Here is a 12,270-nt window from a genome sequence, read left to right on the forward strand (position 1 = left end):
AAATGTGATGATTTGTTATCAAGAGATTGATACTGTTGCAAAGAAAGGAGCAAAAGTCCAAATAGTCATACTGTATCAAACGCACACACATACACACACGTTATCTAACTGGGGACATTCCATAGATATAAATTGTTTTCATACTGAACTAGTAATAAAATACTATAGCATAACACTGGCTCACACCCCAACCCCAAGAGAAACAAAATACAGCATTTCTACAATTAAAATAAACAAATATTGTTTATGTCAGATTTAGCTCAATTTTGGTAGTTATTTGTCACCAAAATATGGTTGAGTACACACTGATGCAGTAATAAATGATTTCAAGATAGTCTTAAAGCTTATTTCTCTGTGCCATTTGTTTAGTGAATATTGGGGAATGTAAGAGCATCACTTGTTAGTGAGCTTGAAAAGAAATTCAAAAGATACAGTCAGCATGCGGACAGCTTTGACAGTCTTTCTCCTGTTTAAACATGTCCCGGTCGGCCCTTTGCTTCAAATTTCAGCATGAACAGACATGCGTCCAGACTTGTTAGATCTTACACAAAGCGTTTTGCAATTGCCAGCAAATTTTTGTGTAAAACTTATTGCACATGATAAAAAGTCATTCTGCTGATTGTGTGTCATATGATATCAGCACAACGTCCCTTTAAAATGGCTTTTGCATTCTGAGTCTTGCATTTGATGACGACACACACAAACCAGGATGAAGATGAGGGAGCTGACTCTGAGAGAAAAGCAAGCAATTTGGATGCTAAAAGAAAAGAGGAAGTCAATTAGAGCTATAGCAAAACAAAGGGCATGGAGAAATCAAGAGTTTGGAAACCACCAGCGACACCAGCAACCAACAACAACCTGATCGGCTGAGAAAACAACAGTAGTTGATGACAGACAAATCATAAAAGCTGTGAAAATGAACCTAAAAGACACGTCTGTAAAATCACCAACAACTTCCAGAAAGCTGGGGTGATGCTCTGACAATCTACTGTCCTCAGGAGACTTTGACACAGAATTACAGATGCTACACAGTAAGATATAAACCTCTGACCAGCTCCAAAAATAGAAAGGCAAGACTAGAGTTTGCAAAAAAGCACAAAGGTGAGCCAGAAGAGTTTTCAAACTGTGTTTATGGACCGATGAGACAAAGATGAACCTTTATCGAAGTGATGGGAAAGCAAAAATGTGGAGAAAAAAAGGGAACTGCAATGATCCCAAGCATACAGCCTCATCTGTAAAGCATGGTGGAGGCGGTGTCATGGCATGGGCATGCATGGCTGCCTCTGGAACAGACCCTCTCATCTTTACTGATGACTTGATGTATGATAGCAGAATGAATTTGGAAGGGTACAAAACGATCTTGCCTACCAATATTCAAGAAAATGCCACCAGATTCATTGGGAAGTGCTTCATATTGCATCAGGACAATGACCCAAAACACCCTGCCAGTTCAGTCAAGGAGTTTATAAGGGCAAAGAAATGGAAAGTCTTAGACTGCCCAAGTCAATCTCCAGATTTAAATCTGATTGAACATGAATTTCACCAGCTGAAGAGGAGAGTAAAGGCAGAAACTCCCCAAAACAAGCAACAATTGGAATTGGCTGCATTAAAGGCTGGGAAAAGTATTTCAAAGGATGAGACCAAGAGTCTGGTGATGTCTATGGGTCCCAGACTCACTGCTGTGATTGTGCGCAAGGGATCTGCAACTAAATAATAGCTTTTAATCTTTTATATCTGCCTTATGTTCAACTGTCCCAATACTTATGCGCACATCAATGAGTGGGATGAACTCTAAAAGTGCTGTTCTTTTTATTTGGTAAAACATGTATGTGTTGAAACGGCTAATAATAAAATGTGACATTCTGTAGTTTTGTCTCATATTCATCTTTTCATCATATTTGCAAATGTCTTGACTCCACAGCCAACAGAGCAATTTTGTCTTCACTGTTCTTCACTGTTGGAGGGCACTGTGTATATATATATATATATATATATATATATATATATATACACACACACACACACACACACACATTACAAACACATAAATATAATAGATTAATATTATTATAAAAATATAATTCTATAATGTATTGCACACTATCATCACCTATACACAGATCTTAAAGCTGTTATTTTTTTTTATTTCCTTAAGATGTTCTTATAATCTTCATTGTCCATTATTTGAATGTGACTTTTGACATTTATACTGAACAACTTGGCTACTTGTACTGAACCTGGAGTCCAGCTATGTCAGCTGTCAGTCTGGGGTTTGTGTATTAAATGATATATTATATATCAGAGCTCTGCAAGAAATCATTAGTCAGGTAACTGCATGTGATTTGAATGTGACATTTGGCATTACAACATGATAGTTCAATAATGTCACCTGATGTTATAACACTGGCGTTATTTATTCTTCCACATTACTTGCGGTTTAAACTGAGGATTTATGTTCACCAGCAGTAACTGTCCCCTCCCAGCTGGTGCATTTTACTCTGTACTCAGATTGTGTCTCAAAATATAACAGGCTGCCTACCCAGACAGCATTTTGGGCATCACAGACAGGTTTCCAGTCCTCTTTGCTTGGAATGCATTTACGGTGCACAAAATATTAACTGTATATTAACTGAACCTGGAGTCCAACTAGGCCAGCTCATATTACATTATATATCAGACCATCAGATTCAAAGCTCTGCAAGAAATATTTAGTCAAAGTCAGTTAACTGTATGCTGTTTGAAAGTGACATTTGGCATTATAACATTATAGTTCAATGACTGTTGTATCTGATGTCACCTGATGTTATAACTGATGTTTAGACTTGGAGGAAGTTTCTGCACTATAAAGAGACATTTTTATTTTTACACGTCTGTCACACATGTTAGTTTCCTCTTATGTACTGGCCAAGATAGTCTTGAGGAAGAAAAACTCAGAGGTGCTCTTATAGATGGACTTGGAAACATTCCCTGGTCTTTTAATGTACTTTTGCTGCTTTTATCATATAGATGACCATGAGTCAAGAACAGTATCTGAATATTTATAAATTAAGATGATTAAGCCAATATTGCAGAGTACAGTTTAAGAACTCTCTGACTTCTTAAAGTAGCTTTGTAAGACTGAACAAACATGCAGTACTAGCAGATTCACTCCCACCTGAGCTGCATGAGTGAACCTTGACCAGAGATAGAAGTGCATCCACTCATTGCTTTCACACCCACAGAACAACCTCACTTAGTTAACCTCACTCACATGCTGCCCTATGCACTGCAAAAAGAAGTGACTTTTTTTGAAGATTTTATATTTTTGGAGAACAAAATTCACAAGAAATAACACGCTGTGTTTAAATAACACGTTGTCGCGTAATAACATGACGTTATTTATTCTTCCACATTACTCAGTTTCTAAAATGAGGTTGACCAGCACTGACTGTTCCCTCCCAGCTGATGCATTTTATTTGGTACTCAGGTTGTGTGTCAAAATCTAACGAACTGCCCACCTAGACAGCATTTTGGGCATCATAGACGCGTTTCTAGTTGCGGTACAGCTGTGCTTGGAACGCGTTTACGATGCGCATTATGTTGCACGCGCCAGTGTTACCCACAATGCTGCCTAGGTAGGCTGCTCGCAAGGTTTTTAGACACAGTCAGCGCGTCTCAGTTCCGCAATGTAAAGCGGTATCTGTCTCAGAATGTAAGCAGGATGTGTCATTACTGGCGGTATGGATCTACAAAGCGAGCTCCTGAAGTCCATCTGGTACGCGTTCACGTCTCTTGATGTAGAGCAGAGCGGAAAAGTGTCCAAGTCGCAACTGAAGGTCAGACCACCTGTGTACCGTTGACTTTACGTGTTTCAATGTGTTCAAGTGTTTTTTTCCTTAACTATACACTACATTGGTTACTTTTGTATTTCTTATGTACAGTGTAATAATGTTTTCTACGTTCTTGACGGGTAAATGTGATGATTTGTTATCAAGAGATTGATACTGTTGCAAAGAAAGGAGCAAAAGTCCAAATAGTCATACTGTATCAAACGCACACACATACACACACGTTATCTAACTGGGGACATTCCATAGATATAAATTGTTTTCATACTGAACTAGTAATAAAATACTATAGCATAACACTGGCTCACACCCCAACCCCAAGAGAAACAAAATACAGCATTTCTACAATTAAAATAAACAAATATTGTTTATGTCAGATTTAGCTCAATTTTGGTAGTTATTTGTCACCAAAATATGGTTGAGTACACACTGATGCAGTAATAAATGATTTCAAGATAGTCTTAAAGCTTATTTCTCTGTGCCATTTGTTTAGTGAATATTGGGGGAATGTAAGAGCATCACTTGTTAGTGAGCTTGAAAAGAAATTCCAAAAGATACAGTCAGCATGCGGACAGCTTTGACAGTCTTTCTCCTGTTTAAACATGTCCCGGGTCGGCCCTTTGCTTCAAATTTCAGCATGAACAGACATGCGTCCAGACTTGTTAGATCTTACACAAAGCGTTTTTGCAATTGCCAGCAAATTTTTGTGTAAAACTTATTGCACATGATAAAAAAGTCATTCTGCTGATTGTGTGTCATATGATATCAGCACAACGTCCCTTTAAAATGGCTTTTAAATTCTATTTCTCACAGCTGTAGTGACTAAATGGCAGCAGGTCAGGCCTTTTCAAAGAGCTAACTTCACTTTTCTCGGCCATTTTTGCAATTACTTCTACCCAGCGTGTATCTCTGTGATTTTTAGTGGATGTACTGTATCAAATCAGTTCCCCTCCAGTTCACACAGATATCGTAGCGTAGTAACCACGAATTAACATTGAATATGCATTATGTTCTTCTATGAATGTTTGACCAGAAAGTGTTTTTGACTAACCGTACACCTGCTGATCGTATAATTTACAAACTTTTTTCCTGAAATATTTTGCTTTAAATATGTGCTCATGCTGTCTTCAAAATAAATGCCATTCGGTCTGATGTTTCATTGAATTTTTTAAGAATGTACATCCTTTTGGGGTCACTTTAAGATAACCGGTAGCTCAGCTGTATCTAACACATTAGGCTGCTTTCTGACCTCTTGTGTGTGGTCTTGATTATCTGTCATTGCAGCTACCAAGATATAAAACATAACGTGTGTGTGTGTGTTTCTCCACTAGGTTCTCTCACACAATCTCTATACGGCGCTGAATATTCCTCATGATCCTGTGGCATTAGAGGAGCACTTTAAGGACAATAACAATGGGCCAGTGTCCAACCAGGGCTACATGCCCTACCTCAACAAATACATTCTGGCAAAGGTCTTGTAAACTCTCTGTCATCATTTAATATTATATTATCTGCAAGTACAGTTATAATTTTAAGATTTAAAGTACACTACAAATGCACATTCAATCTTTTTCACAAGGGCTTACTCACCCTCAAGTCGTTCCAAATCCACAGAACTATCTTTCTGCCATGAAACACAAACTGAGAAAGTTTGAAGAATGTTCTAGTCGCTCTTTTCCAGGCAATTACAATGAATTGAGCTTTTAAGCATCAAAAAGGATGCAAATTTTCCCTTAAAGTACAGTATATTTGTAATATTTCTGCTTTTGTGTTCCACACAAAGCCATAGACTGAAAACAGTGTTAGGTGATGCTCTTTTGGCTGTTAATAGTGTTTTGTTAATTTACAGGCCACAGAGGGGACGTTCAGTAAGGAAACCTTTGATGAACTGTGCTGGACTTTGACATCAAAGAAGAACTGCAAACCCAGCATTCAGCAGGGCCTGTGTTCACAAAAAGACTGCTTCAAACTCTTCTGTCTGTTCAACCTACTCTCTGAAGACCGTTACCCATTAGTCATCATTCAGCCGGAGGTAAGTGAGAGAGAGAAAGAGGGGCAGATGCAGCGATAAGACATACTTGCAAATAACCATAGCTGAAATGATACAATATAACCAGACTCTGGCCGAAATTAATAAAATGTTAATATGTATATCTCCTCAAACTATGTATATAAAAGTAAACAATATCAGATTAAAGCATTCAGAGACTGGACACCATCTAATGCTGGTTAGACTTCCACACGGTTGGTTAGAGTCCACACTAATAAGTTCAGTCTGTTCTTCATTTTTTTAATTTAGCCGTTTTATGGTGTTTAAGTGAGAGTTGACACTTTAAGCTAAACTGTAAACGTGAGAATCTAAAAGTTGGTTATTCAGACAAAGTTGAAGTGGTCTGAAGCTACAGTATGGTGTTGCTTTTTTGTTTCAAGGAAGGAAGTGACACGAGGAATGGAACTTCATATAGATGGGGTGATTTCCTGATGATAACACTAGTCAAAAGTGCATTTTTTTTTAATCAAGTAACCAAATCTAAGATGTTGTAACTTGCATTTCTTGTTTTTTGTCATCTGTATTCTCTCACCTTGCCCTCATTGGGTTTTCTTTAACATATAACAAATGAAGCGAGGTTTTACGATCACTTTGTACGGGTGAATCTCATGATAAAAACATATTTGTCATATAAATAGGTTACATTTTAACAAATAAAAGGTGTAATAAGATCACATTTAAATACACTTTATTTTAATTCATTTTATTTTACATTTAAATTGTATTTTATTTGACTAAAATAACAAAATAAAATATCTATATCCACACTATATCCCAATTTAATTTTATTTAATTTTATTAGTGGGAGTAATGGTAATTTAATAATAATAATAATAATAACAATTTTTTTGTGAGATTCATCAATAAGTATCTTAAAATAGACTTTAGATTCAAACATCTTACCAATGCACTTGCTCTAACAGCTAATATGTTGCAGATGTCAATGTGCCAACCAAAAGTAATGAATGCTCTTTTGCTTCTATTAATTTAGTTAGAGTACCTGCTGAAGAAAATCTCCAGTGCAATGAGCCTGGAGTGGGACGGGACGTTACTGGAGGAAATTTTGTCCCAGAATGCCGCTCTTCAGGATGGCATGTCAGTGTGGGAGTTCCTGGAGCATTTGAGTGCTGGCCAGCTTTTGCATGTTGAGCGTAAGGAGGCCTTCAGTCTCGCTGTGGACGATGTTTTCATGGAGATGTACCACAACATTATCAAGAAGGTGACTGATGCTTTGCTTGAAGCGCACTAGGTTGATGCTGCATTATGTGTAAGCTCATGGGAATCCGTGAGTAAATTAATACAAATAATCTGCAACTCAACCGACACTACATAATACTTACACTTAACATCAGCCTATATTTGATTCTTAGCAGAATAGTCCTTCCTGCATTGTGTAATAATCATTTACTATGTTTTTTAGTCTCATTCAATCTGTGTCTTATTTGCTTTATCCATCAGGGCTACCTGTTAAAGAAGGGGCACGTTCGCAGGAACTGGCAGGAACGTTGGTTTGTTTTAAAGCCCAATAGTGTGATATACTATGTCAATGAGGACCTGAAGGAAAAGAAAGGAGAGATCCTGCTGGAGGAGAGCAGTGTGGTGGAGGTTGATCAACAATAACTGTATTCCATTGTAAAATAAAAATCATCAATGCATTAGGCCTCATAACATTCCCATTTCTCATCCTTACACTCAGAATCTCCCCGATAAAGAAGGGCGACGCTGCCTGTTCTGTGTGACGACTCCCGTCAGGACCTATGAGATGAGTGCCTCAAACGTGAAGCAGAGAATAGACTGGGTACAAGGTAAGGGCCACGCATACTATATAACACCGCTACTTTCTTGTCTAAGTGTCCTGGTTTCTTGAACGATGATGTCTCGTTTCATAGCCATGCAGACAGCATTGAGATTGAGGGCTGAAGGGAAGAGCTCTCTCCATCAGGAGCTGAAATTGAGCAGACGCAAGCAGAGAGAAACCCTTCAGATAAGCCAGAGCAACCAGAGCAGCCACAGTGAACCCATTGCAGTTGAGGCGCCGCAGCACTCTCCTCCAGAGCAGCAAGGGGAGACGGAGAACTTGGAGCAACACATCGAATGCATCATTCAAGTAACTGATGGGGGAACAGGGCAAAAGGGAAATGTTCGAAATAGCATGCTTCCATATTAATCTTACTGTATCTACAGTATACAGTTTGTGTACTGTGCACAGTATGCAAATTTTGATCTTCCTACATGTCCTAAAATGTGCAGTATATAATATAGCAGTGGTTCTCAACCAGGGGGCCTCTGCAAACTTCTAAGAGGGCTGAAGGTTGACTAATTAAATTAATGCAAGTATTTAAATTAAAACATTACATTAAAAAAGTAATCAGTAAAAAGGTTTGAAAACAAGTAGCCTTGTCAAACTTACAGCAGATTTTTCTAAGCATTCTGCTTCAATTAAAATGTGTTATCACACTATATCCGTTTTTTAAAATAGTGTTAACACATTCATGCACTTGCATTACTATGACAAATTCATTGACTGAAAACAGCACTTTGAATAAAGCAGTTGCATGATATTGTGAAGTATTAAATGGGATATTGGATGGAATTTTAGCTTTTTTTGCATTTAGTTAGGTTTCTAGCATGTCTGCCAGCTCCGAAAAGCTGAAAAGAAAACACACAGCCAATTAGTTATGGGCTGTCAGAGTCTGAAACTGTCATCCAGTGAGCTGTTTCAGTTTGCAGCTGGTTTCTATGTAGATAGCTAGCAATTTGAATAAGACCACCTCTGAGCCATATACGGATATTCATGTGTGTTCACGTCTCATGGAAGAGAGGGGAGACATGCACCGAAACAGGTCGCTGTGAGCAGAGCTGTTTTTGACGGGGAAAAAAGAGTGTTGTTTTAGATGACCACTGAAGAATTTTAACCAAAGTATGTTACAGACAATTAGTGAAGACCCTGAAGAATCATACCAACTTGTGGAAAATGGGCATCCGATGTCCCCTTTAATTCTGATTGTAGTGTATCATATAATAATATAGTTAATTAACCATGTAAAATAAATCTGCTATATTTTAGTTAAAAAAGAAAGTTTAAAAACAAGCAGCTTTGGTCATTAGAGAGCCTTTGAATCAAACTTGACTTTCCATTTCCAATCAGATGCATGAACCTAAAGTAAAAGCATGATCTTTTTCTTGACTCAGTATATGCTTTTATCATCAAGAGTTAAGAGATTATTATACAAAATAGGATCAAATATACAAAATACAAAACCGTATTCATAACTGAACAGCAGTCTCATAATAAACATGCCACATGACAATCATAAACCATTTTATATGTTTGTGGTTACGTAATGTGTTCTGTTTCACATATTATTTTTAAAAAGTAGTTGGTATAGGGTATGTACCGTGCAGTATTCAGTAAAAAGTTTAATTCCAGACATAGCTTGTGTTCATTTGTCTTAAAATTATGTATGAGTGTGTGTTTTTGTTTGTCCCTAGAAACAGAGAGAGGTGGAAGCAAAGCGTAAAGAGGAAGAGAAACGGGAGCGAGAGAAACAGCAGGCAGTACAGAGAGATCTGGAGAGACAACTTGAAGAAGCTAAAGAGGTGAGACAGAGAGAGAATTTTTTAAATATTTTTTTTATATTATTCTGTTTCTTTAAAACGGCTTAAACACATTTGAACGATATAAATATTAGTCCTTAAGACGGGACATTGTAATGTTAGAGCATTAGAAACAATACTGATTAAGTTGCTAATTATGTAGGCCAAAGAGAAGATGACAGCTACGTTGACTCAGATGGAGAAGGAGGTACAGCAGCAGAAGAAAAGGATCCACGAATTAGAGCTCACACAAGTTAAACTGGAGGAGGCGCTCAATGCTCAGATTCACGCCCGTTTAGAAGAAGACAGAATCCGACAGGAACTGGAGAGGTACAGCAAATTTCATATTATTTCATTTTATTGATACCTTTGCCAACAAACAAGGACACTCTAATTTCTTTCATTATATTTGCAGGCAACTTGCAGAGGAGCAGAAGAAACTTGCAGAGCTTGTCCTCCATCAAAGTCAGCTGTTAACCCTTGCTGTGAGGAGTCAGGAGGACTCTTACACCACAACACCTCCCATCAGTCAGCAAACAGAAGAGAGCAGTCAACACAACACAGAGGTGAGAGACAAATGTGTGGAGAAATAAAGATAGTAAAGGGAGAGGATGTTTTATAGGGTTGGTTAAATACTTTTTGGCAAAACAAATACATACAAGCATCAAGAGGCTGTCTGTTCTTTTTCAATCAACTGGTTGGTTTTTGTCCACATTAGTAGAATTAATGGTTCTGTTTGGACACAATGTCTCCAGTCAAACAAAATGTGTCCATCAAGACCTGTGTGATGACCTGTAGTACTGATTTAAAAGAATATTCTGGGTTCAATACAAGATGAGCAAATTTTTGAACAGTGTCATAACACACTCTGTATCACATTACAACAAGTTTGAAAATGGAGAAGTGTGAATGAGATTGGGACCAAAGGATTGAAATAATAATAAGGATTATTAAGGATTTCTTCATGTAAATGCCTTTTTTATAATTGACTGAAGTCATGAACATTTAATGCAAGCATTGCTTGACTGGACCGCCCCTGTTCTAATTACAACTTGTTTAGTAGTTCATTAACGAACACCTTTTATTATAAAAGGAGGCACCTGTCCATGAATCGACTTCCACTGCAACACTACCCAACATCCAGCAACCAGAGGAGAGTGGTCAGCATAATACAGAGGTGTGGGACTAACGAAAAAGGGCCATTTGTGCTACATTCTGTCAATGATGCCTCAAATCATGCCCTATTACTTTAAGTGATCATACTTTTGACCCCATGCCATATTCTATGTATTTCTATACAGAGAGAATTGGTGAATCAGGTTACTACCACTCAGATGCTGAAACACTGGACAATTCAGCTTAACCGCCTCATGAAGCCTATCACACCAGGAGGTAAGATGCAGATGTGAATAGGGAATCTACACATTCATAACTGGCTTTTATAATCATTGATTTTTTACTTGTCTGCTCATTTACAGACAAAGTTGAGCATCTGCCAGTAAAGCCCACCTGCCCCAGACAGGGCCAGGCCCTCACCAGCACAGAGTTCATTGCTAAGGTTCAAACAGGCATCAGCCCAGAAAAAGGAAATGGTTACAACCCATCACCAACACAAGAAGAGGAAGAACAGGGTTCCTAAATCTGTATATCTATAATAGATTAGATTATACATGTTTTGTACAGCTGGTTTGCTGTGTGTGTTTAAGTTTGGCTGCAGGTCGAAGTCTTATTTTATTGTTTATGTACATAGTAATCAGCTTTTTATCATGTAATATGCACAAAATTAATAGTAAAAATAGATTCAGGAGGCGTTTAACTGTTTGATAGCAGTAGTCAAACAGATGCTTTAACTCTTTAAATAAACGGTTCTACATTTCAAGTTTTCCTGTTGGCAAAGAAAATATTTAAAGGCCCCTCAAGATATTTCTGGTTCTTCTGTTGTAATGAAGTCTTTTGTGTATACAGAAACTAGTAGTGGCAATATATTCATTAATAATAATATTAATCATTCAAATTCCAAAGTCTTAGCATTCATTATCTGAATGTTTAACAGCATTTACATGACTAGTCTAGTCATTTTTTTACCTACTAAAAGCAATTTCTCACCCAATAAAATATTTTAGAACATGGCATAACCAGGAAATTTGATCACGGTCAACTTCAAGTTGTTGAGGCAACAAATTAAACTATTAAAATATGATGTCAGCTTACATTTTGATCATTCGTTGTTTTAGCTTATTTTTGTCTTGTTTCAAATCATTTTAGTTCATTTTAGATGTTTGCTCCAGCCTCCAGGTCAAGAAACCACTGCTTCAGATAATGCACTTGTTTCACAGTTAATTTTGTGTGGAATTCTTTGTTTGGTCAGTAGAGGGGGTGCTTGGTCTGGGCTGCAGTTTCAAGTTAACCGAGACCAAAACCAACCACACATATAAATTCTACTTTTTCAGCACTTTCCCGCCCCCAGCCCTATGGATCAGGAGGCAGGATCCGAAAAGTCATTCTGAGAATCCAATCAACATACTTTTTAATTTTTCTAATCACGTTTTTAACTTGACAGACCAAGTCGAAACAATTTTAGGACACCCCATTTTGTGCTAAAACGTGAAAGGAATCATGAAATCTATTTATAGACCCATGGAGGCCAGCAAGAAAGTACAGTTGAGTTTGTGGCTTTGAGGCTTCTGTTAAGAATGAATAATGGTTCTCTCTGTTAGTTTTGGGTGGTCATCAACAGACTGACTGTAAATGATCTTTGTAAAAAAAAAAAAATGTTGTGGCCGTGATTTTTCCAGA

At 37.6% G+C, this 12,270-nt stretch overlaps 1 protein-coding gene across 4 annotated transcripts in view; it reads left to right on the forward strand.

Annotated features, from left to right (window-relative positions):
* The window catches only part of def6c (DEF6 guanine nucleotide exchange factor c), a 25,354-nt gene extending 13,084 nt beyond the window's left edge, over nt 1-12,270 (forward strand). For 2 of the 4 annotated variants that reach the window (XM_058773009.1, XM_058773010.1), the window contains 12 exons: nt 5,159-5,299; nt 5,677-5,859; nt 6,869-7,096; nt 7,336-7,482; nt 7,574-7,682; nt 7,767-7,984; nt 9,370-9,477; nt 9,638-9,804; nt 9,890-10,040; nt 10,568-10,651; nt 10,776-10,866; nt 10,953-12,270. In XM_058773009.1, the coding sequence (XP_058628992.1) occupies nt 5,159-5,299; nt 5,677-5,859; nt 6,869-7,096; nt 7,336-7,482; nt 7,574-7,682; nt 7,767-7,984; nt 9,370-9,477; nt 9,638-9,804; nt 9,890-10,040; nt 10,568-10,651; nt 10,776-10,866; nt 10,953-11,113 (1,788 nt within the window). In that variant the 3' untranslated portion in view covers nt 11,114-12,270. Of the gene's footprint in view, nt 1-3,503; nt 3,816-5,158; nt 5,300-5,676; nt 5,860-6,868; nt 7,097-7,335; nt 7,483-7,573; nt 7,683-7,766; nt 7,985-9,369; nt 9,478-9,637; nt 9,805-9,889; nt 10,041-10,567; nt 10,652-10,775; nt 10,867-10,952 lie in introns of those variants that run through there. The other 2 variants (XM_058773008.1, XM_058773011.1) reach the window with 2 other exon arrangements.

This window comes from Onychostoma macrolepis, chromosome 04, assembly GCF_012432095.1.
Source record: "Onychostoma macrolepis isolate SWU-2019 chromosome 04, ASM1243209v1, whole genome shotgun sequence".
Classification (NCBI taxonomy): Eukaryota; Metazoa; Chordata; class Actinopteri; order Cypriniformes; family Cyprinidae; genus Onychostoma; species Onychostoma macrolepis.